We start from the raw sequence: 25445 nt of genomic DNA on the forward strand, positions 1-25445 counted from the left end.
AGGCGAGCGCTACCATCAGTCCTGTGTCATGCCAACAGTAAAGCATCCTGAGACAATTTTGCCTAAGAACACAGCCATGAATAAAGAATGGTACCAACACATCCTCCGAGAGCAACTTCTCCCAACCATCCAGGAACAGTTTGGTGACGAACAATGCCTTTTCCAGCATGATGGAGCACCTTGCAATAAGGCAAAAGTGATAACTAAGTGGCTTGGGGAACAAAACATCTATATTTTGGGTCCTTGGCCAGGAAACTCCCCAGACCTTAATCCCATTGAGAACTTGTGGTCAATCCTTAAGACATTTTACATTTACATTTTAGTCATTTAGCAGACGCTCTTATCCAGAGCGACTTACAGTAGTGAATGCATACATTTCAATTCATTTCATACATTTTTTTTTCCGTACTGGAGGCGGGTGGACAAACGAAAGCCCACAAATTCTGACAAACTCCAAGCATTGATTATGCAAGAATGGGCTGCCATCAGTCGGATGTGGCCCAGAAATTAATTAACAGGGTGCCAGGGCGGATTGAACAGGTCTTGAAAAGAAGGGTCAACACTGCAAATATTAACTCTGTATCAACTTCATGTAATTGTCAATTAATAAAGCCTTTGACACTTATGAAATGCTTGTAATTATACTTCAGTATTCCATAGTAACATCTGACAAAAATATCTAAAGACACTGAAGCAGCAAACTTCATGGAAATTCATATTTGTGTCATTCTCAAAACGTTTGGCCACGACTTTTTTTTAATGGAATATCTACATAGGCGTACAGAGGCCTATTATGGGCAACCATCACTCCTGTGTTCCAATGGCACGTTGTGTTAGCTAATCCAAGTTTATAATTTTAAAAGGCTAATTGATCATTAGAAAACCTTTTTTTCAATTATGTTAGCACAGCTGAAAACTGTTGTGCTGATTTAAAGAAGCAATAAAACTGGCTTTCCTTAGACTAGTTGAGTGTCTGGAGTGTCAGCATTTGTGGGTTTGATTACAGGCTCAAAATGGCCAGAAACAAATCTCTTTCTTCTGCAACTCGTCCGTCTATTCTTGTTCTGATAAATGAAGGCTATTCCATGCTAGAAATTGCCAAGAAACTGAAGATCTCGTACAACGCTTTGTACTACTCCCTTCACAGAACAGCGCAATCTGACTCTAACCAGAATAGAAAGAGGAGTGGGGGGCTTCGGTGCAAAACTGAGCAAGAGGACAAGTACATTAGTGTCTAGTTTTAGAAACAGACGTCTCACAAGTCCTCAACTGCCAGCTTCATTAAATAGTACCCGCAAAACACCAGTCACAACATCAACAGTGAAGAGGCTACTCCGGCATGCTGGCCTTCTAGGCAGAGTTCCTCTGTCCAGTGTCTGTGTTATTTTGCTCATCTTAATCTTTTCTTTTTATTGGCCAGTCTGAGATATGGCTTTTTCTTTGCAACTCTGCCTAGAAGGCCAGCATCCCGGAGTTGCCTCTTCACTGTTGACATTTCCAGCTACAATAGTCATTTACAACATTAACATTGTCTACACTGTATTTCTGAAAGATTTGATGTTATTTTAATGGACAAAAAAATGTGCTTTTATTTAAAAAACAAGGACATTTCTAAGTGACCCCAAACTTTTGAACGGTAGTGTATATAGCCCAATAAGCACTAATGAACAACTGGCGTCAGACAGTCAGTATGTCCTTAAAAAATACATTCCTGTCCACAGCATTTGCAGCCTCCTCAACCTGTAGCTGCCGAACCTTCACAGGGTCTGAATGGGACTCAGAGTTTGAAGGACATCAACAAGTGTTCTCCATTCCTTCAAGTGAGGTGGGAGGAAACTTCACATTGGTAGTTTACAAGACTGCCTTTTCAGCCTTTTCTATTGTCCGAAAGTCATTTTAATATGAACAATACAAAGGGCCAAGATGAGAGCTGGCTGGGTGGGTCATTCAGAAAATGAATGGTGTCAGGAACAAGCAGGACAAGTGGTCACTCAAGTCCCCCACTGGGCCGGAGACCCTGGCTGAGGTGTGTGTGTGTGTGTGTGTGTGTGTGTGTGTGTGTGTGTGTGTGTGTGTGTGTGTGTGTGTGTGTCTGACTCACACTGGGTCTGATACCCTGAAAAGAGGGCTGAGACGGGTGGGAGGCTAAGAGGACAGGGGTAGGAGGGTGCTCCTGAGACCTCTTAAAGCATGTGAGTGATGGGTGAAAGGTCCTTGAAGTGGCAGGGCATTCATTAATTTACAATTATTGTCTCCTGTTGCAAAAGGCCAAGAAACGAAAAAGCAAGAGCGTTTTAGATTCATGATATTTTGGAAATGTGATGATGTTAAAACTGGCGAAATGATTGGCTTTCATTTCATGGTCATGGCATAACATGTCAGCCTCATTCTTGAATATCCAGTAATAAAAAGGTGCCATCAGAAGCAATCCATTGTAGTCATTTTTGTGAGCGCATACTTGACCCTACACTAAAGAATCATATGACCTGGGAAAACTCTGTAGTCTCTACCAGAGTATGTGAGCGGAGCTGGAGCGGAGCAAAGAGTGGAGCGTGCCCAATTTGACTGGAGCACGGAGCGAGATTCCCAAAGGCTGGTGCGTTGGCTTTCCTCACCCGCTCCAATTTCGCTCCATTAGCTCTCCGGTAGTGCTTCCTTCACGAGTTCAGGGCATGCCTGGTCCAGCATGCATTTGTAGGCTACTTGTGTGGAGATATATCCCCTTGCTTTAGCTACTGTCATGGAGTTTGCTAAATATTTTCATGAAGAAACTGATAAAACACACAGGTGCAAAATCAAGGTGACTTACAAAGATGAGGACCAAGCGCAAGAGAGGGAGTGTGGTGATGTAATGTCCACAACTAAAGAATCATTGTGGAATCTGAAAAGACACGTAATCCCGAAAGCATGATGGTGTACTTACTACATGCTAAAAGAAAGGAACGAGGTGAGTAGCTAACTAAGTGTGTCATTGTAGCAAATGATTTATCAACAAAAAATCTCTTAAAAGTTTCTTCCATTTTTTTTCTATCATCTATACAATGGGCCATAATTGATTTTTGACCCTATAGGCCTGACATATTCCAACTTTCAAGGAGCTTTCCGTTTTGATTGAGTTTTTGCCAAAAAATTTTAGGTCTACCTATATATAAAAAAAATAACTCTGCATCCCTGCTCAGCCTGGCGAGAGTGGCCAAAAGGGTGTTCGCTGGCCTGCTCTCCAGGCACCATCGCATGAGCCTGAAGCCACAGACTCTGGCCAATCTAGTGTTTCTAAAAATGTATTCAAAGGCACTGTACCCTGATCCTAATAAGTCATTTTTTATTTAATTTGTATTTAATTCTAAGCAAGTCATAGTCTATATGTGCAATTTATAGACTATAATGATTTAATACAACTGAATGTTGTTTAAATGCTGAGTGCTTCACAATCTATTTCTTTGTAGGTTCTGGCCTTGAAATAATTGAAATAATATTGCCTAAATAATTCATTTTTGTTCCTCCTGTCTGGCACTTGACAAATGTATAGTGTTCATATGCTGTTTAATCTGACATATAGCCTATTTGAAATGACGATCGCTTCTTACTTTTCATGTTTATTCAAATACTTTTCATTTAAATCATATGGTTTGGTTTCAATACTTCAAAACCAATTGGTAGGTCCAGGTAGTCACAAAAATAGATGTGTGTTGGTTAAATTGTGATTTTAATGAATGGAGCGAATTCAGACCTGCAGTTTTTTTTCTTCCTGTGAGTGTGGAGCGGTTCTTAGTGGAGCGGTTGAAAAGGACGTGGAGCTCCATGAGCAATGAGCGTGACTTCCGACCGCTCAACTCCGCTCACATACTCTGATCTCTACCCCTATGACCTATGAGTCCATACTTGTTTTCTAGCCATGTTCACAGTTTTATCATCTTCACTATGTCCGGCGAGGATGTAGCCAGCACCCAGTATCAGTAGAGACATAATATCACAGACATTAAAACCTCTAGTCGTGTAAACACGTTACTGGTTCACCTGGCTATCCCATCTGTCTCACTTTACACAGTGGCTCCTGTGTTCCTGGGGGAACTAGCCATGTCATCCATCACTTCAAAGGATAAAGATGTATGTCTTCATTCATGCAGGGTTAGAGAGAGACATACCAAGACCGACGTATATACATACAGGGATAGACAGAGAGAGATACCTTCAGAAAGTATTCACACCCCTTCACTTTTTTCCACATTTTGTTGTGTGACAGGCTGAATTTAAAATTGATTACATTGAGATGTTGTGTCACTGATCTATACACAATACCCAATAATGTCAACGTGTAATTTTGTTTGTAGAACATTTTTGAAATTAATTAAACATGTAAAGCTGAAATGTCTGGAGTCAATAAGTATTCAACCCCTTTGTTATGGCAAGCCTAAATAAGTTCAGGAGTAAAAATGTGCTTAACAAATCGCATAATAAGTTGCTTGGACTCATTTCGTGTTCAATAATAGTGGTTAACATGATTTTTGAATGACTCTGTACCCCACACATACAATTATATGTAAGGTCCTCAATCGAGTAATGAATTCCAAGCAAAGATACAAACACAAAGACCAGGAAGGTTTTTTTAATGCCTTGCAAAGAATGGCATTGATTGGTAGATGTGTGAGGAAAAAAAGAAGCAGACACCGAATATCCCTTTGAGCGTGGTAAAGTTATTAATTACACTTTGGATGGTGTATAAATACACCCAGTCACTACAAAGACACAGGCATCCTTCCTAACTCAGTTGCCGGAGAGGAAGTAAAATGCTCTTGGTGAAAGAGATTTCACCATGAGGCCAATGGTGATTTTAAAATGGTTACAAAGTTTAATGGTTGGGATATAAGAAAACTTAGGATGGATCAACAATATTGCAATTACTCCACAATACTATCCTAAATGACAGAGTTAAAAGAAGGAAGCCTGTACAGAATAAAATATTCCAGGACATGCATCCTATTTGCAACAAGGCACTGCAAAAATGTGGCAAAGCAATTCACTTTTTGTCCTGAATACAAAGCGTTATGATATGGGCAAATTGTACACAATACATCACTGAGTACCACTCTTCATATTTTCAAAAATGGTGGTGGCTGCATCATGTTCTGGGTATGCTTGTCATAGGCAAGGACTAGGGAGTTTTCTGGATAAAAATAAACGGAATACAGCTATACACAGAGTCGAAATCCTAGAGGAAAACCTGCTTCAGTCTGCTTTCCAACAGACACTGGGAGACAAATTCACCTTTCAGCAGAACAATAACCTAAAACATAAGGCTCAATCTACATTGGAGTTGCTTACCAAGACGATATTGAATGCTCCTGAATGGCCTAGTTACAGTTTTGACTTAAATCGGTAAAACAAAATAGATTTTTAAACATTTCTAAAAACGTGTTCACTTTGTCATTAGTGGGTATTGTGTGTAGATGGGTGATATTAAAAAAATATATATATTTAATCAATTTTGAATTCAGGCTGTAACACAACAAAATGTGGAATAAGTCAAGGGGTATGAATACTTTCTGATGGCATTGTATTATATTGTGGACTTAGTGGAGCGCTAATGTCTATCTCCGCTCTTTAAACTTAATCTAATTGGATTTGCAGTGCATACAGATGTTTTAGTACAGTAACAGACGTCCTCTGCACCCCTACACAGTCAGTATAGTGTTGATTATCTACTTACCTTATTCTGTGTCAGAAAAATAATTCACTCACGGATTCCTCTTTCCATTGTTTCTAAGCACTGGATTATTAAATCAGCACAGTAGACTGGACTTATGTTTTTTTACCAGGGTGATCTAAACGGTTAAGGTATATTCACATTCTAGCCCACTTCTGTATGAATCCACCTCAGGATGGACAGTTTCTGCAACTATGCCTGTGTATAAAATCATAAAAGTTAGCCATTCCTAGGCTGGGTCTGTTTATTATCACTTGATTGAAAGATGGGTCTTCATTTGGAGTGACAATTTCAGTCGTACGTCAATGGCTCAATTGTCAGTGTAATTTTTATGGACACAGATGTAGGACGTATGACTAGTATCCACACACCTGGTAACCCACTTGGAGATGGAACAAAGATTCATTTGAATCTTTTCCTCCCCCTTAGTTTTTTCCTTATGTAAATCTCCACAGACAAAGCATGCTATCAAGCTTATTATGAATATTATTTTCGAGAGTGGCAGCCCCTACAATTATAACTATTATTCTGTTTATTACCATTGTTTCACAATAGCTGGTGCCATTTTGTCAAATCAGATTTATTCGTCAAATAAGGGATTGTTTGTGTGATGTTGGACCGTGGACAGGCTTTTGGGACTCTTGCTCTCAGATTTCACACTTTGATGGGAAAGTTTAACGATTTCCCTGACTGACAGCCCCCGTCTCCCCCCTCTCCTCCCCCACCTCACATCGCCTGACTCCCCTGTGTCTCCCCATTTATCCTGCTCCAACCAACTTCCTCCATACCGCGCTTCCAATTTTACAGGCACAGATTGGTTCATGATGAATCCATATTTCACAGCTAGCAGACAGAATGAATTGAGCTAGTACTATCCCTATGAAAAGATTTATTTGCTTCCTGTATTTGTGGCCCCTGGCTAACTCAGTGCTGAGTGAGTTACTGTTATTGTCAGCGCTGTGGCCGATTGTGTAGTTCCAAAATAAAGCTCCTTAGATGACAGGGCAGAATATTGCTTTCCCTAAACTGGTTTGCATGGTCCACGGACCCTGGGAATTTCTGCTAGGAAACGAGGACCAATGAGATTGCAGGATAGAGATAATCCCTTGGTCCATATGGGAACTGAGATACCACAGGTTTAATGGCCACACCCTGACATAGGGGCCCCACCCTGTCTATTACGTGTATTTTCATGTAATCAATCCCACCTTACAATGTCTTTGTATAATTAAACAAATGTTTTAAATCCTGTCTGTCTTTATTTGGGAATGTGTACAGGTTAAAAGATTCTGCAGCGTCATCTGAACTCAGCAAAGAAAAAGAAAAGAAACGTCCTCTCACTGTCAACTGCGTTTATTTTCAGCAAACTTAACATGTGTAGATATTTGTATGAACATAACAAGATTCAACAACTGAGACATAAGTTAATCAAGTTCCACAGACATGTGACTAACAGAATTGTAATAATGTGTCCCTGAACAAAGGGGGGGGGGGGGTCAAAATCAAAAGTAACAGTCAGTATCTGGTTTGGCCACCAGCAGCATTAAGTACTGCAGTACATCTCCTCCTCATGGACTGCACCAGATTTGCCAGTTTTTGCTGTGAGATGTTACCCCACTCTTCCACCAAGGCACCTGCAAGTTCCCGGACATTTCTGGGGGGAATGGCCCTAGCGCTCACCCTCCGATCCAACAGGTCCCAGATGTGCTCAATGGGATTGAGATCCGGGCTCTTCGCTGGCCTTGGCAGAACACTGACATTCCTGTCTTGCAGGAAATCACGCACAGAACGAGCAGTATGGCTGGTGGCATTGTCATGCTGGAGGGTCATGTCAGGATGAGCCTGCAGGAAGGGTACCAAATGAGGGAGGAGGATGTCTTCCCTGTAATGCACAGCGTTGAGATTGCCTGCAATGACAACAAGCTCAGTCCGATGATGCTGTGACACACCGCCCCAGACCATGATGGACCCTCCACCTCCAATTCGATCCTGCTCCAGAGTACAGGCCTCGGTGTAACGCTCATTCCTTCGACGATAAACTCGAATCCGACCATTCGCTGTCCGTCCTGTCTCCCTGTAGTGCTGTCTTAGGTGTCTCACAGTACGGACATTGCAATTTATTGCCCTGGCCACATCTGCAGTCCTCATGCCTCCTTGCAGCATGCCTAAGGCACCTTCACGCAAATGAGCAGGGACCCTTTTGGTGTTTTTCAGAGTCAGTAGAAAGGCCTCTTTAGTGTCCTAAGTTTTCATAACTGTGACTTTAATTGCCTACCGTCTGTAAGCTGTTAGTGTCTTAACGACCGTTCCACAGGTGCATGTTCATTAATTGTTTATGGTTCATTGAACAAGCATGGGAAACAGTGTTTTAAACCCTTTACAATGAAGATCTGTGAAGTTATTTTGATTTTTACAAATTATCTTTGAAAGACAGGGTCCTGAAAAAGGGACGTTTCTTTTTTTGCTGAGTTTATTTTGTGAAACACACGGTGTAAGAATTAAAGCTGTGTATAAATATCTCTTTACAGTGACCTTCATATCCTTCTGAAGATACACTACATGACCAAAAGTATGTGGACAAACATCTCATTCCAAAATCATGGCATTAATATGGAGTTGGTCCCCCCTTTGCCAAAACAGCCTCCACTCTTCTGGGAAGGCTTTCCATTAGAAGTTGGAACATTGCTGCGTTGACTTGCTTCCATTCAGCCACGAACATTAGTGAGGTCGAGCACTGATGTTGGTTGATTAGGCCTGGCTCGCAGTCTGCGTTCCAATTCATCCCAAAGGTGTTCGATGAGGTTGAGGTCAGGAACCTGAGCAAACCTGTCAAGTTCTTCCACACCGATCTCGTCAAGCCATTTCTGTATGGACCTCGCTTTGTGAAAGGGGGCATTGTCATGCTGAAACAGGCAAGGGCCTTCCTCAACTGTTGCCACAAAGCTGGAAGCACAGACTTGTCTAGATTGTCATTGTGTAGTGTTTAGATTTCCCTTCACTGGAACTAAGGGGACTAGCCCGAACCATTAAAAACAAGTCCCAGACCATTATCCCTGCTCCACCAAACTTTACAGTTGTCACTGCATTGGGGCAGGTAGCGTTTTCCTGGCATCCGCCAAACACAGATTCTGTGACGTTGCTTCCAGGCATTTGGAACTCGGTAGTGAGTGTTGCAACCGAGGACAGACAATTTTACACGCTTCAGCACTCGGCGGTCCCACTCTAGCAGGGCAGAATTTTGACAAACTGACTTGTTGGGAAGGTGGCATCCTATGACAGTGCCACTTTGAAAGTCACTAAGCTCTTCAGTAAGGCCACTCTACTACAAATATTTGTCTATGGAGATTACATGGCTGTGTGTTAGATTTATACACCTGCCTGCAACGGCTGTGGCTGAAATAGCCAAATCCACTAATTTGAAAGGTGTCCACATACTTATGTGTATATAGTGTATATACAATAGTCTACTGCTGAGGGATGCCTGGAACAAGACACATGAGGGTGTGTGCGTGTGTGTGTATCCATATGTGCACATGTCTGTCTCTGAGTGTGTGTGTGTGCGGGCGTGTGTGTTGTGTATAGTGCGCTGGGGGAAGGCTGTGTTTGTTTCTCTTCGGAAATGGCTTTGTGGGAATATCAGATATGTTCCTAACGGGGCACATGGTATGACATCACATCCTGTACCCAAGTCTTGGCATGTCACCAGCAGCATGTTGATGCAACAGAGTGCATTTCTTGGAAACTCTGGTCAAAACAGTGCGCTGTATAGGGAATAGGGTGCCTTTTGGGGCGTATCCCGTGTCTTTAAATACGTCTTAAGCGTGTTGGCTTTGAGAGTATTTATACAGTCTCTGAGACTGAAGTATCCTTTTGCATTTCTATACGCTCACATCCTGACTCTCCTGCTAGTACTTAACCTTTTGTGAGCGATCCCAAAGTATTCACGTTCCCCAGTCTTCAACATTAGCACTCAACAAGCCTACACTACTGAATACATCTCAGTTCACATATATATCTTCCGAGTAGAGACTGATATACTGGGACCACCTGATTTTAATCTGTGTATGCTTAACTGTAATTCACAAAATGGGCATAACCAGACAAGCAAACTTGAGTAGATGTAATATGTATTGTAAGGGGTAGAGTAGAGACTGATAGAGATTGAGAACTAGACCAGTCCTGTTACTGGCTGCCTGTGCTTCTCAACCCCCTCAACCTCAGTTCTAGGTTAAGGTTAAGTGGAGTTGCAAGGAGTTATGCTCATCTGAGTCAGAGTGCATTTTTATCTGTCAGTGTCAGAGCCTCCCCCATATGTGACCTCTCTCTCTCTCTCTCTCTCACTCTCACTTTCTCGCTCTCACTTTCTCGCTCGTAGTCTTTTACTAAACTCTTGGTTTGATGTGTGAAGATGTGAATGCCTTTTGGTTTCTAACCTGCCTAAATTCAGTCGCCTAAACAGTCGTCATCTCCTCTGGATGCTTTTCCCAGTAGTACTATAAATCGTAGTCAGCATATTCATTCATTCTTTATCCCAAATGACCTCCTATTCCCTGGTGCCATTTGGGACGCATACTATATAATCTAGTCAGAATATTCAGAGCTAGAGAGACTCTGACTTACTTACTTACTGGAGCGGGAAAGAGAGAGAGAGTCAAAGGCACATTAGCTCTTTTTCATTTTCTCTGGCATATTTTTTACTTTGGCCATGAAGCATGTGTGTGGGTGGCTTATACGTCTCCCTCCACTCACAGGACTTAATTGAAACTGTGGCTCATACGGTAATGTAAGTTATATAAACAAATGCCTTTTCAGTACTGTTGCCCCATGACGCCAAACAACAACCCAAGTGACATATTACATTTCGCAAATGGTTTCAGGAATGGGTTATTTCAGTCACCCTTCATACTGGAACCTTCCACAAGATATGGTGATTATACCATATGTAAAAAATGTTCACATCTAAATGTGTTAACTTGAGGTAGAATATCTATGTAAATATGTAGGCCAATAGCTGTAACAGTTGTTGTCTGTTTGCCTTTGCCCTCTATAAACAGGTGCGTGTGGGTGTGAAAGAGAGAGGCGTAGACTTTTCAGTCAGGATGTTGAGGTAGCAGCAGAAACATGTCACCTTTTATGCATCCATTTATCTTGTATGTCTACAATTAACGACATCCTCTCTGTAACTGGAACCTCATCTTTCTGTTACTTACTCTAGTTACTCATTTATGATATCAGATAATTATTTCCTAGTGAAGGTATGCTACCCTGAACCCTTGAAAGGAAACAGGAGTTTACTGTTCTAGATCAGTCAGTTATATCAGCTCTGAAACTGTTGAGGTACACAGAATGGTTTTCTTTTATTTGGACAGTTTTGTGTTTTCTACTCGGTGCTCCTGGTTGTGGCTAGGTCTGGGTGGTGAGGATAGTAGGATGTTGAGTCTGTGGGTCCAGGCCATGCCAGGCAGGACCAGACCATGCTGTCTTCACTCAAACAGATGTGCTCTCTATCCCACATGCTGCACTCCTTCAGGGTCCTCTGTCTGTCTCATCTCTGTCTGAACCCAGGCTGAGACAGGAAGAGACAGTCCTGTGGACACCACACTCTAAAAAATGATTGGCTAAAAACAACCCAATTTGGGTTATTTGATAACCCAGCGCTGGTTAAATAGTGGACAGAACACATGTTGGGTTATTTTGACCCAGCTAGTTGGGTTGCGTGAATAACCAAACAAATTGGGTTGTTGGGATTACCCAAACATGGGTTAATTTAACCATCAGTTGGGTATTTTTTACTCTCATGCTGGGTTGACATTGGAGCTGGGTCTTTTTTAATGTAGTCCTTGGGTTATTTTCAGGAGGCGTGGCTTATTAGGGGCGTGTCTTTCAGCTAGATCTTATTGGCACCGTGAGAGTAAATGTCATTCCTGTTCATCATGTTAAGTTAACATACTGCACATTTTTTTATTGTACACATTGTTGTATAATATTTAGATTATGTGTTCATATATTATAATAAGATATGCCATCTTGTATCCCAGCAATGGGATTTACGTAGGCTTTTTGGGAACTCATACACTTTTTGTAAGGGTCATTGAAGCTACAAAAATGCCAATGTTCAACCTTAACATGTGATAACTAGGCAGCAGAACGGATGAACAGTAATGACATTTTATCTCATGGGTGACTTAAAAATAACTGTCCGTATGCCACGCCCATACCAAACTACGCATCCAGTCTTCTGATCTGACCCGCTGGATCATATCTCAACAAACCAGCACCAATAATCCAGCACCCAGCATTAATAACTTATTCTCCTAACCAAAATCGGAGATAAATATTTTGCTGTTACGGTTGATATCACAGATTGAGTATTACTTCTTACTGTCAGATATCACTGGATCTGCTGGGCTTAGGTCTTGGAGGAGTCTGCTCTGCCGTGTATAGTCTGTTTAGTGAATTGTCTTGTGGGCACTCTGGTTCGGGGTTGTTTTTCATGTGGAGCGAACAACCACTTCTCTCATTCTTCTCTGTGGGCGTTTGTTCGGCCTGGCCAGCCAGAGGGGCTAGCAGCTGTTGGACAGGAGCGATAGAGGGAGAGATAGCGGTACAGACAGTGATAAAGGGAGAGAGAAGGAGGTATAGACAGGGGGAGAGGGATCAGACAAGGTGACAGAAGAGACAAAGCTGTGGCAAGGCCACAAGTCCCCCCCCCCCCCCGCCCCTCCGTGGAGGCTCTAAACTGTGATGACCATACCAGATGTGCAGGATTAGACTCCAGTTGGTTTCAGCTACACAGAAAAATATAAATAATACCAGGATATTATGGCTATAATAGAGGATTTTTGTATAAGTACATGTCTATTAAAGTTCCTGTGTGTAAATATATATAGTAAACTAAGTTCCCGCTTGTAAATGTCCAAAATACATCATTGTTTAATGTTGTAAATATGGCTGTCCATAGATGAATATGTAATACACAAATAATCAGAGTTGCTTTCTGAGTTTGTGTATCTCTTTCTCTTCGTTGTACACTTAGTTTTGGGGGAAACGATGCTCGTATTGTTGCTCAATTGCATCTTGGCCAAAACCATTGAGTCCTGATCTGATTTTTAACAAGATACCCTGGATCTCCAAAACATTATTCTATGGGATGGAAACACTGTCTTTGTTTATCACCCACAGCTGCATTTCTGTTTAGGGTTATAAAACAAATGCTTGGTTTCCTTCAATTATTGTCCAAATCTTCTGGATTCTTTTCTTCCAGTACACTGTATTGTCTCAGTATAGCCCTTTTTTTCCATGAAGTTAAATAAAGAAACAACATCACTGCCCAACAAGGACCGTAATCTCTTGGCCGTCTTCCAAAAAGGACAATTTTTTTTCTATCTGGCTGATGGGTGGTTGTTATTCCACTGTGTGGTGTGGTGTGGTGTGGTGTGGTGTGGGGGGAAAAAGTGAGTTTAAGTGCTGTGAGATGAGGACTGAAAGGGTGAAGGTTGATGACTTTGGTTCGAGAGGGACCGGTGTGTACTCCGAGGGGAGGAGAAGGGGGTAAGGAGAGGTGCGGGGTGGGGGACAGACAGAGAGGAAGGTACGCATGTCTCAGGCTTTGTGTGTGTGTGTGTGTGTGTGTGTGTGTGTACAGTACTGCAAACAATAGCTGCACTCAGAGAGAAACCTTCCTCTAGCAACCCACTGTTGACGTACAGTAAGAGACAGGAGTTTTAAAGTTATCTCCCCTGTCTTTAACTTCTCTTTAATTATTTACAAATGTTCCCCGCTGATTGCCATCGGCAACCATAGCGTGTTTATCGTGCAGTGTTTGAAACGTGAGCAGGCCCTGCGCTGGCTGGCGCGAGGCGAGTCTGTAGGGCTGGCAGGCAGAGTAAAGTGTAGGGACAGACCTACAGGAGGAAAGCCTGGCCACAACCAGTCCCCTGAGACACAGTTTCTCTAATGGAAAAGGTCTGTCCAACGCCTTACACACACAGACAGCCCTAAGGTTTTGTGCATGTGTGTGTGTGTTTTTAAGGAGGTTAAATCAGTCAAAAGTAGTGCACTATATAGGACAGGGATGGGCATCTGTTGAGTTAGAATAATAGAATACACAAGGTGCAATTTAGAAATGTGGTTGTGCATCAGCAGTCACTTAATTAGCTCATGTCAGCAATTTGTATTTAGATTGGTAAATTAGTCTAGAGGCCAGCTATCTAAACTTGTAGTAATCATGGTCGAATTACCAATCGGGGTGGGGCCCATTGATCATCAATTATCATATTAAAAGCTGCAAACAGGGTGGAGGCAAAAATGTGGGCTCCCGAGTGGCGCAGCGGTCTAAGGCACTGCATCTCAGTGCTGGAGGCGTCACTACTGACCCTGGTTCGATTCCAGGTGGTATCACAACCGGCCGTGATTGGGAGTCCACATTTGGCCTAGCGTCTTCCGTGTTAGGGTTTGGCCGGGGTAGGCCGTCATTGTAAATAAGAATTTGTTCTTAACTGACTTGCCTAGTTAAATAAAAAATAAATATTGCAGGAAATTCGCTGTAAAACTGCTAATTTTTCTCTCTGCCCTATGGCAAAATGGGTAGAACTGCAGGAAATTAACTTCTCAGAAAATCTATCTTCTCTTTGCTGTTATGAGGGAGGCCGCTAAAATGTTTTGCTTGCAAGGTGGGGTTGGGGTTTCACCACGCTGGGACTTGGCTCTGCATGCCTGACAGGGCTCGTTAGTCCTACTGTTCCTCTCCACATGACAGCCATTGATGGATGGATGGACACGGTGAGAGGAAAGGGGCAGAAGGCCCTATTTTTGGACCACTGCCCTCAGACTAAGTTCCTATCTATGGCAGTCCGAGATTTAGATGTAGCCTATTTATTATCATTTATTAGAATTGACTTTAGCTACCTTCAGTTTTTAGTAATTATACCTCACAATGTTACCTGAACCTCCTATTAGGCAAATCATTGTGGAGTGAAATGAAAACAAGAATACAAAAAGCGAGATTCTGATCCATAGAGAGAGAAATCTATCCCACCGCCTCCAACATAACATTTTTTATTTTTTTTTTACTTTCGAGGAAGTGTTGTTAACAAGTTGTGCTCGTTATGATCAATTATATGATCCCTGTTATAGTCCATCCATTCTTGTTATCCTCCAATTCTAAGGTCACCAGTCTTTTCAGTGCTGCAGGGCACACACGCACGCACGCACGCGCACACACACACACTGTAGACCAATCTGACAGGCTTCTCGCTTCAGACTCTCACAGGAACACCTCCAGTGCCAGCTCTCCACAGCAACTTCTATAATTGACCCCCCAGTCATAACGGCTAATTATGGGTTGTCCAGAGCCAGGAGCACTACACTGTGAAGTCTTGTCCACCTCCTGTAGTGATTAGAGCATTAAGAGAAGGCCCGATTTTGACCATTTTAAGGGAAAAGAGAAAGAAATGAAAGTGACATAAAGGGGATTATAATTGGGGGGCTCTTTTGGGTCATCTTGATTATAGATCTGGCACCGTAACAGCCTGTAGAGACTTAGCTAGACACTGCTTTGTTCAGAGGCGAGGCCAGTCTGTGTTAGTGGCCTGTTGAGGGTCAGAAAGAGTGGTGCTGCTCTTTGTTGAGAAGCCAGTCTGCTGTGTAGTGGGCTGTGGACTGGAGAGAATGGCCTACTTTGAGAAGTAGTGAGCTTTGTGCCCGGACAATGTGCGCGGGCAGTCTTTTATTTTGCTACGCCCAATGTAGATAATGATTATGCCACTCATTATGGTTGCATGTGGACATTCCTTTATTTGCCCTCATCATTCATGAAAGAGTAGCTGATTCATACACTCTCTAATTATGAACAGTCTATAAATTATTTCCATAACCTCCGAACAAAGTGTTCTCCAGTTCGTTGGACCGAAGCTGCAGTGTGGAAAACTTGCCTCTTGTGTCTGTTATTGGCTTTTTTCCCTTTAGATCTTCAGTATTTGTATGCAGATTCTCTAGCTACACGCTGGTGATCTTGGATTCTCAAAAAAACAATTGAATGAATTAGCACTCATCTCCTTTTTATTTTCTGCCCCACAGGCCTGTTGTCACGCAGCCCGTGTGAGCTGCTGCCAGTCGGCGTAGGCCACCCGGTGCAGGCCCTGCTAAAGAGTTTCACAGCCCTGTCAGGCTGTGCCTCCCGCGGCACAACAGGACTACCTCAAGAGGTCCACATCATCAACCTGAGGGGCCACGGTCCTCAGGGGCCAGACCGCAAGACTACAGAGGTCAGACACCTGTATTTAATGTAACCACCTATATACAATACAATGTATAACAATATGCTGTATATAATATGACGGACCAGAGGACACACCTGCAGAGGTCAGTCACCCACCTGGCTGAGCTAACCCAGAACAGCCACACCTGGCCCAGGGAGTCAGTCTCACGCTATCCTCACCTGTGTATACTGTTATAACTGTAACCCAAAGTGCACGCCTCTGTCAGACAGCTAAACATCCAACGTGCATCCCAGCATGCTGTTTCTACCATAACATTAACACGGATGTCAACAAAAACACTGGTGTCATTTTGAGTTTAGTGGCCGCAGCAGATGAGCACATTTAAAAAATAAACGTCACCTCCTCTTGTTTTTCTCGATCCGTATCGTTCCATGGGCAGTATGCCATCCTAAGAAAGTAGATAGCAGTGTGGGTTGGCATTCAGGTTTAAAAAACTTCGTACCAAGTTAATTGATGCTATAATGACTGGAAGTCTGTTAAGTTAGGCTAGCTCAAGAGCTTTCTGGGGAGAGGTGCATCATTTCTTGTTTACTTTATCATTGCTCAGCAGCTGCTCTGCTCACATTCAGTCAGAAGATCACAAAATGTTATTAACACGAGAAGGAAGAAATAGAAAAGAAAAGATAGTGGACCCCCTCCGCTTCTCAAATTGTACTCGTTCCAAGAATAACAGCAGCTTTAACTAAGGATGTTTACATACTACTTTACTTCTCATATGTATATACTCTATTCTATTCTACTATATTTTAGTCAATGCTACTCCGACATTGCTTGTCCTAATATTGATATATTTCTTAATTTAATTCTTTTACTTTTAGATTTGTTTGTATTGTTGTGAATTGTTAGATACTACTACACTGTTGGAGCTAGGAAAACAAGCATTTCGTTACACCCGCGATAACATCTGCTAAATATGTGTATGTGACCAATAACATTTTACATTTGATTTGATTTGGATGGAGGTGGTGGTGGGGGTTTGTAGAGTCTTTGTTTAAACTCGCTTGCACAAGGGTGGAGTGTGCAGAAGAATCTGTGTTGCTCAATGTAGGGGAGATTTTACAATATACAGTAGATACAGTTGAAGTCAGACGTTTACATACACCTTAGCCAAATACATTTAAACTCAGTTTTTCACAATTCCTGACATTTAATCCTAGTAAAAATTCCCTGTCTTAGGTCAGTTAGGATCACTACTTTATTTAAAAAATGTGAAATGTCAGAATTGTGAAGTGCACCAGTCCCTCCTGCAGCAAAACACCCCCACAACATGCTTCACGGTTGGGATGGTGTTCTTCGGCTTGCAAACCTCCCCCTTTTTCCTCCAAACATAACGATGGTCATTATGGCCAAACAGTTCTATTTTTGTTTCATCAGACCAGAGGACATTTCTCCAAAAAGTATGATCTTTGTCCCCATATGCAGTTGTTGATCGTAGTCTGGCTTTTTTATGCCAGTTTTGAAGCAGTGGCCTCTTCCTTGCTGAGCGGCCTTTCAGGTTATGTCGATATCGGACTCGTTTTACTGTAGATATAGATACTTTTGTACCTATTTCCTCCAGCATCTTCACAAGGTCTTTTGCTGTTGTTCTGAGATTGATTTGCACTTTTCGCACCAAAGTACGTTCATCTCTAGGAGACCGAACGCGTCTCCTTCCTGAGCGGGATGACGGCTGCATGGTCCCATGGTGTTTATACTTACTATTGTTTGTACAGATGAACATGGTACCTTCAGCCGTTTGGAAATTGCTCCCAAGGATGAACCAGACTTGTGGAGGTCTTGGCTGATTTTCTTTTGATTTTCCCATGATGTCAAGTAGAGGCACTGAGTTTGAAGGTAGGCCTTGAAATACATCCACAGGTACACCTCCAATTGAGTCAAATTATGTCAATTAGCCTATCAGAAGCTTCTAAAGCCATGACATCACTTTCTGTAAATGTCCAAGCTGTTTAAAGGCACAGTCAACTTAGTGTATGTAAACTTCTGACCCACTGGAATTGTGATACAGTGAATTCTAAGTGAAATAATCTGTTTGTAAACAAATGTTAGAAAAATTACTTGTCATGCACAAAGTAGATGTCCTAAACAACTTGCCAAAACTATAGTTTGTTAACAAGACATTTGTGGAGTGGTTGAAAAATGAGTTTTACTGACTCCAACCTAAGTGTATGTAAACTTCCAACTTCAACTGTAGTTGTTATCAGCTCCATAGATTTTATACTGTGTTTGTATGTCACTGGCAATAGGAGTTTGAATACTTGACCCAGAGTGATGTTAGACACTAGAGAGAGCCCTACATTACCTTTCTGGTTATTGATACATCAGAGAGCTGGGTGGGTCATGTTCAATAAGGCAAATGTTTCAACACCGTAAACAAGTGTTTTTTATTGGACAGGTAGTACCTCCCTATTTCACATTGTGTTCTTCTTTTTTTGTGCCTATTGAACACTTCCCAGGCATTGGTTATCAGCGTAAAGATGGATGGTTCTTCTGTCTCTCACCACACTACAGCCAGGCCTCTTATCCCTGTGAGCTGCTCCTTCCATGGTGCTGTCAGATAAAGTAGAGAACACTCTATCTGGTACATCTATCCACTGCCCTCTTCTGCCCCCATTGTAATCAGGGGCCCAGCAAATGGCGTCCGTTCCTTCCCCCCTGGTGCCGACAGGAAGCCGAAGAAAGGCTTGTTGGCCAAAGCAACGCAGCAGAAGATTGTAAACATCTCTGGGAGATCAGATTGTTGTTGGAGGGCTGCATCCCAAATGACACCCTATTCCCCGACAAAGTGCACTACTTTTTTTGTGCACTATATAGGGAATATGGTGCCATTTGGGACACAGGCGTTGTTGTTGAAGGGCTCGGCAACGTCAATAAAACTAAATCAGAGAAAATGTTATCTCCCCCAGCTATCTCGATGGCTGTGTTTCAACAAACCCCTTACTTAGCCTCTGCACCTCCTCACACTGTTGCGAGACAGAAAAGAAGCCTGTCATCACATTCTTTTATGGCTCTTAAAATGAGGATCCAAAATGATATCCACGCATTTTCAAGAAGGGCTAGGCGGTAAATATTTGAGGAGAGCACGGTCCCGTGTGTCTCAGTTGGTAGAGCATGGTGTTTGCAACGCCAGGGTTGTGGGTTCGATTCCCACGGGGGACCAGTACGGAGAAAAAAATGTATGAAATGTATGCATTCACTACTGTAAGTCGCTCTGGATGAGAGCGTCTGCTAAATGACTAAAATGTAAATGAGTATACATGTTTATTAACAGTTGAACAAGACACTCCTTAGCTCTCCCGATCCTAAGAGTTGTAGTGTGCGTACCTCTGTGCCTATAAGCATGAACCCATCTACTCTTCCCTCTTTCAGGGCTTATATCAGGCTATTGATTGACAAGGCTCCCCTCTGTTTTCATGAACATTTGTTCTACTGTAAGTCTATCTCTCTGTAGCCTGCGGACTGAAGGATGTGCTGTGTCAGGATATTTAAGTGTCCCCACTCCTTCAGTCATGGTAGTGTGAAAAGCAACCTGCCCCGGGGATTTTACTGCTGAGGTAGGCAGACCTAAATGTTGCCAAGGCCAGATGCATAGACAAGAACAGGAGCTGGGTGTGTTATGTTGAGTCAGCATGTAAATAAAGACACCACTCTTGTGATTCTATCATAACACGTTAGTGTTAATACTGTATTGCATAGATAGGACTTGCACTGTGACCTATTCTCCTAAATAAGGCAAGAGCCTAAATACTATAAGTAAGTAGTATAGATAGGACTAGAAGTAAGTAGTAAATATCTAGTAAGTAGTATAAATAGGAGATGTGATAGGAAGTCATATTTGAGATGTGTTAAGGTCGGTTATTACACTCTTTACGTTATTGTCCCAAGTGGGAATGGGCATTACGATATTGTACTAAAGCCATCTGCTTCTACTGAGTACTGTTTAAATGGGCGCTACTAGTGATTGAATGACTACTACAGTAATGTTTATGTAACTGAAGTTGCTAAACCTTTTGGAATGAAACCTTGTGATAGAATAGCATTTCGATTTTGTGATTAATTAGCTTCATCAAGTCGTACTGCCTTTATGGTGAAAACAGACTGTAAAGAACAAGCTTGAGGTCAAATAATTAAAAGTTTCCATTGAAACGTATCAACACATTTCCCAATAAGGATCAAGAGCGATGTTCAACAATAGAATACCGTAGTATAAACACAAATGTTATGGAACACATTGAAGTAATTGTTACACTGAAAAGGAATGTATGCTGCAAAGTGAAGTCTGCATGATGCCATACCTGTCATTACTCCAAATCCGTGGCTTTCAGATAATTATTTTTGGCCACCCTGTCACGATTGTCGTCTTCGTCTTCTGACGATATAACGAAATCATCGTCGGAAAAGGTAGACCAATACGCAGCAGAGTCGATAGAGTTCATCTTGAACATTTAATGAAATTCAACACGAATACAAAAACAACAAACAAGAAAACGAACGATACACTGACAGTCTGCAAAGCTCAACACAGCACAATCACCCACAAATCCCAAACACAAACACACCCTACTATATGAGACTCTCAATCAAAGGCAGATAGACAACACCTGCCTTCAACTGAGAGTCCCAACCCCAATTAACCAAACATAGACATACATTCACTAGACTCCCCATAGAAATACCTAAACATAAACCAACACCCGGAATTACTAAAACAAACACCCTTTTAACAAAACACACCACCCTGAACCACATAAAACAAATACCCTCTGTCACGCCCTGACCAAACTACAAAACAATTAACCTTATATACTGGCCAGGACGTGACAGTACCCCCCCCTTAAAGGTGCTACCCCGGAAGCACCTTAAAAAAAAAATAAATAAATACCCCCAAACAATACCCAAAAGAAAATTTCCCCCTTACTAAAGGGAGGGAAGGGAGGGTGGCTGCCGTCAACGACGGCACTGTGCTACACCCCCCCTCCCCAACCCACCTATTTTTTGGAGGTGGCTCCGGCTCAGGCCGTTCCAGGCTGTCTGGGCAGTCTGGCAGCTCGGGACAGTCTGGGCAGTCTGGCAACTCGGGACAGTCTGGGCAGTCTGGCAACTCGGGACAGTCTGGGCAGTCTGGCAACTCGGGACAGTCTGGGCAGTCTGGCAACTCGGGACAGTCTGGGCAGTCTGGCAACTCGGGACAGTCTGGGCAGTCTGGCAACTCGGGACAGTCTGGGCAGTCCTGGCAACTCGGGACAGTCTGGGCAGTCCGGCAACTCGGGACAGTCTGGGCAGTCCGGCAACTCGGGACAGTCTGGGCAGTCCGGCAACTCGGGACAGTCTGGGCAGTCCGGCAACTCGGGACAGTCTGGGCAGTCCGGCAACTCGGGACAGTCTGGGCAGTCCGGCAACTCGGGACAGTCTGGGCAGTCCGGCAACTCGGGGCAGTCTGGCCACTCCGGCAGGTCAGGGCAGTCTGGCCACTCCGGCAGGTCAGGGCAGTCTGGCCACTCCGGCAGGTCAGGGCAGTCTGGCCACTCCGGCAGGTCAGGGCAGTCTGGCCACTCCGGCAGGTCAGGGCAGTCTGGCCACTCCGGCAGGTCAGGGCAGTCTGGCCACTCCGGCAGGTCAGGGCAGTCTGGCCACTCCGGCAGGTCAGGCAGTCTGCCACTCCGGCAGTCGGGCAGTCTGCCCCTGCAGAAGCAGTCTGGCCACTCCGGCAGTTCAGCGCAGTCTGGCCACTCCGGCAGTTCAGCGCAGTCTGGCCACTCCGGCAGTTCAGCGCAGTCTGGCCACTCCGGCAGTTCAGCGCAGTCTGGCCACTCCGGCAGGTCAGCGCAGTCTGGCCACTCCGGCAGGTCAGGGCAGTCTGGCCACTCCGGCAGGTCAGGGCAGTCTGGCCACTCCGGCAGGTCAGGGCAGTCTGGCCACTCCGGCAGGTCAGGGCAGTCTGGCCACTCCGGCAGGTCAGGGCAGTCTGGCCACTCCGGGCAGGTCAGGGCAGTCTGGCCACTCCGGCAGGTCAGGGCAGTCTGGCCACTCCGGCAGGTCAGGGCAGTCTGGCCACTCCGGCAGGTCAGGGCAGTCTGGCCACTCCGGCAGGTCAGGGCAGTCTGGCCACTCCGGCAGTTCAGCGCAGTCTGGCCACTCCGGCAGTTCAGCGCAGTCTGGCCACTCCGGCAGTTCAGCGCAGTCTGGCCACTCCGGCAGTTCAGCGCAGTCTGGCCACTCCGGCAGTTCAGCGCAGTCTGACCACTCCGGCGACTGTTGACTGGCGGGCAGCTCCGACGACTGTTGACTGACGGGCAGCTCCGACGACTGTTGACTGGCGGGCAGCTCCGACGACTGTTGACTGGCGGGCAGCTCCGACGACTGTTGACTGGCGGGCAGCTCCGACGACTGTTGACTGGCGAGGCTGGGTTTACGCACTTGCCGTTTAGTGCGGGGAGCGGGAACAGGACGAGTCGGACTGGGTGGACGCACTTCCGGGTCCGCACGAGAGACAGGAGCTGGAAACCCAGGGCTATGGAGGCGCACAGCCGGTCTAGATCTTACCTCCTGCACAACCCGCCTTGGCTGGATGGAACTAGTAGCCCTGTACGAGCGGAGTGCTCGTACAGGGCAGACTGGGCTGTGCAGGGGCCTGATGGTAGCCGTGCGTAGAGCGGGAGTTGGGTAGCCTGGTCCTCGGAGGCGTACCGGCGACCAGATGCGCTGCGCAGGCATCCTCCTACCAGGCTGGATGCCCGCTCTAGCACGGCACCTGCGAGGGGCTGGAATAACTCGCACCGGACTGTGCGTGCGTATGGGTGAGAGTGCGCTTCTCAGCAAAACATGGCGCTCCCCACCTCATACGCTCCTCCATATAACCACGGGTAGCTGGCTTCCGGCTCTTCCTTCGCCTAGCCAAACTACCCGTGTGCCCCCCCCAAAACATTTCTTGGGGGTGCCTCTCGTGCTTCTCCCTCAGCGCGTCTCTGGCCTCGTACCATCGCCTCTCCGCCTTGGCTGCCTCAATTTCCCACTGCGGGCGCTGATAATCCCCAGCCTGATGCCAAGGTCCGGCCCCGTCCAGAATTTCTTCCCAAGTCCACTTCTCCCGCCAGTCCAACTCGAACGCCGTCTGCTCCTTCCTCTGCTGCTTGGTCCTTGAGTGGTGGGTGATTCTGTCACGATTGTCGTCGGGGAATGAGGACCAAAATGCAGCAGGTACGTGTATGCTCATTTTGAGATTTATTAACTTTCCAAAATGAATACAAAATAACAAACCACGAGAATGAACGAACAACCAACAAACAAACAGTCTGGCAAAGCCTAGGGCTGAACACAGAACAATCACCCACAAATCCCAAACACAAACACACCCTACTATATGAGACTCTCAATCAAAGGCAGATAGACAACACCTGCCTTCAACTGAGAGTCCCAACCCCAATTAACCAAACATAGACATACATTCACTAGACTCCCCATAGAAATACCTAAACATAAACCAACACCCGGAATTACTAAAACAAACACCCTTTTAACAAAACACACCACCCTGAACCACATAAAACAAATACCCTCTGTCACGCCCTGACCAAACTACAAAACAATTAACCTTATATACTGGCCAGGACGTGACACACCCGTAAGAGTAAATGTAATCCCTTCTCATCATGTTAAGTTTGTACACTGCAAGTTTCAAGTTTCCTATGTTTTTTTCCCTGTTACATATTCTAATATAAAATTCATATCATTATTATTTACATAGCCCAACATTGAGATACAATTTTGGCATATGCATGATTTACATAACCCAACATTGGGATGTGCATGGGCTCGTAAGAAATTCTTGCACTTGTGTAAGCCTCATTAAGGCAAAAACAAGTGTCAGTGTTCAACCTTAACATGTGCTAACTATACAACAGAACAGATGAAACAGAATGACATGTACTTTCACGGGTGGCCAAAATAACTATCTGAAAGCCACGCCCCTACTAAGCCCTGTCTCTAGTCTTCTGAGTGCAATAACCCAGCATCAATAACCCAGCACCCAGGAGCAATAATCGAGCAGTTTTTAAAGAAAACAACTCAAGTAAGTGACCCAATGCCTGCAACCAAGCAGTTGGGTCAACCAAACAACCCAGCATTTTTTAGATTGTACCATTGTTCTGTAGAAGAACAACTTTGCCAAGAACAGAGATCTCCTGCTGCTTTTGAACAAGAGCAGCAACATATACTTGTGTCAGGACAGATTATGAAGTGTGGCAGAGATATTCCTACAACCCCCCAATCTGCATGAGGTTGTGTCTATAGTGGCTGGCAGATAAGATTGTTCCACTCACCGCTTACCAGCGCATTCCAACCTCTCAGGTATTTGTTGGTCTTTGATATCTCCTGCCCAATTATTGGGCCTCTTTGATTTGAGGTAGAGATTGGGGAAAAGTGGGACAAAGGCCAGAGAGGGCCCTTTGACGTTCACTACAGTTTCTACATCTGGGATCTTTCTGGTCTGGAGACTGATACACAACCAGAGACATAATGGGGAAACCAAGGATGTGTCCCAAATTGCACCGAACTCCCTATATACAGTAGTGCACTGCTTTTGAACAGAGCTGGGCTCTAGTCAAAAGTAGTGCACTGTGTAGGGAAAAGGGTGCAGTTTGGGACTCCAAGGCCTCTCTTTCTCACTCTGCAGTGTTGAGGTGGTGCTCTTGACGCTGAGCAATGAGGATAACCCATGAGAGTTTAGCTGTCTAAAGTCCTGCAATTATTTTCTCTTTAGAGACCTCTCCTGCTTGGTGTCACCACCCAAATAATGACATATTTACTGTCAACTAATTCTGCTTGGGAGGTACAGAGCCCACAAAACCCATAGTCCAAGCACACACATTCCTTATGTCAACATTTGAGAGCGGGCTTGTTTTGCTAGTGAAATTCTCAGACGTAATATATCTAATGTAATTTTCTTTGTCATTTTGGCCAGTGTTAATGTTTTTGTGACTTTGTGTCATTTGTTCATCTTCCGACTGCATTAGCTGGACTGTACATCAGACTAATAGATGGTACTTTATATAAGTGATGTCTTCCACTGAGGGAGCGAAAAGGGACATGTTCAAATGTCATGGGAAATGCTTGTCCTTGTCATCGTTGCAAAGAGTGTATTTCATTTCATGACTTTCATTTCACATCGTTGAGACCCACATGGGAAAAAAATGCTATAGTGTATACTATGGTAGGAATACTATAGTAATTAATGTAGTGTTTTTGCAGACTGTAGTATACTGTAGTATTTACTGAAGTGTTTTTGATTTATTATCTTTGACATAGAAATGTTGGGGGAGGGGGGGTCTACTGAAAAAATACTCAAATTCATTACATGTTCAAATTTCAAATTAAATCAAATTTAGTTGAACTTCAAAATAATAAACAATTCAAACAATAAATAACCAATCCAACTTAAGTTAATCAAATCAAAAGTAAAACATACA

At 44.0% G+C, this 25445-nt stretch overlaps 1 protein-coding gene across 1 annotated transcript in view; it reads left to right on the forward strand.

Moving 5' to 3' along the window:
* LOC115192339 (transforming growth factor beta receptor type 3) overlaps positions 1-25445 on the forward strand; it is a 139583-nt gene that overhangs the window by 31212 nt on the left and 82926 nt on the right. The window contains exon 3 of the mRNA XM_029750723.1: positions 15782-15969. Within this exon, the coding sequence (XP_029606583.1) occupies positions 15782-15969 (188 nt within the window). The remainder of the gene's footprint in view (positions 1-15781; positions 15970-25445) is intronic.

The sequence above is a fragment of the Salmo trutta genome, chromosome 4, assembly GCF_901001165.1.
Source record: "Salmo trutta chromosome 4, fSalTru1.1, whole genome shotgun sequence".
NCBI lineage: Eukaryota > Metazoa > Chordata > Actinopteri > Salmoniformes > Salmonidae > Salmo > Salmo trutta.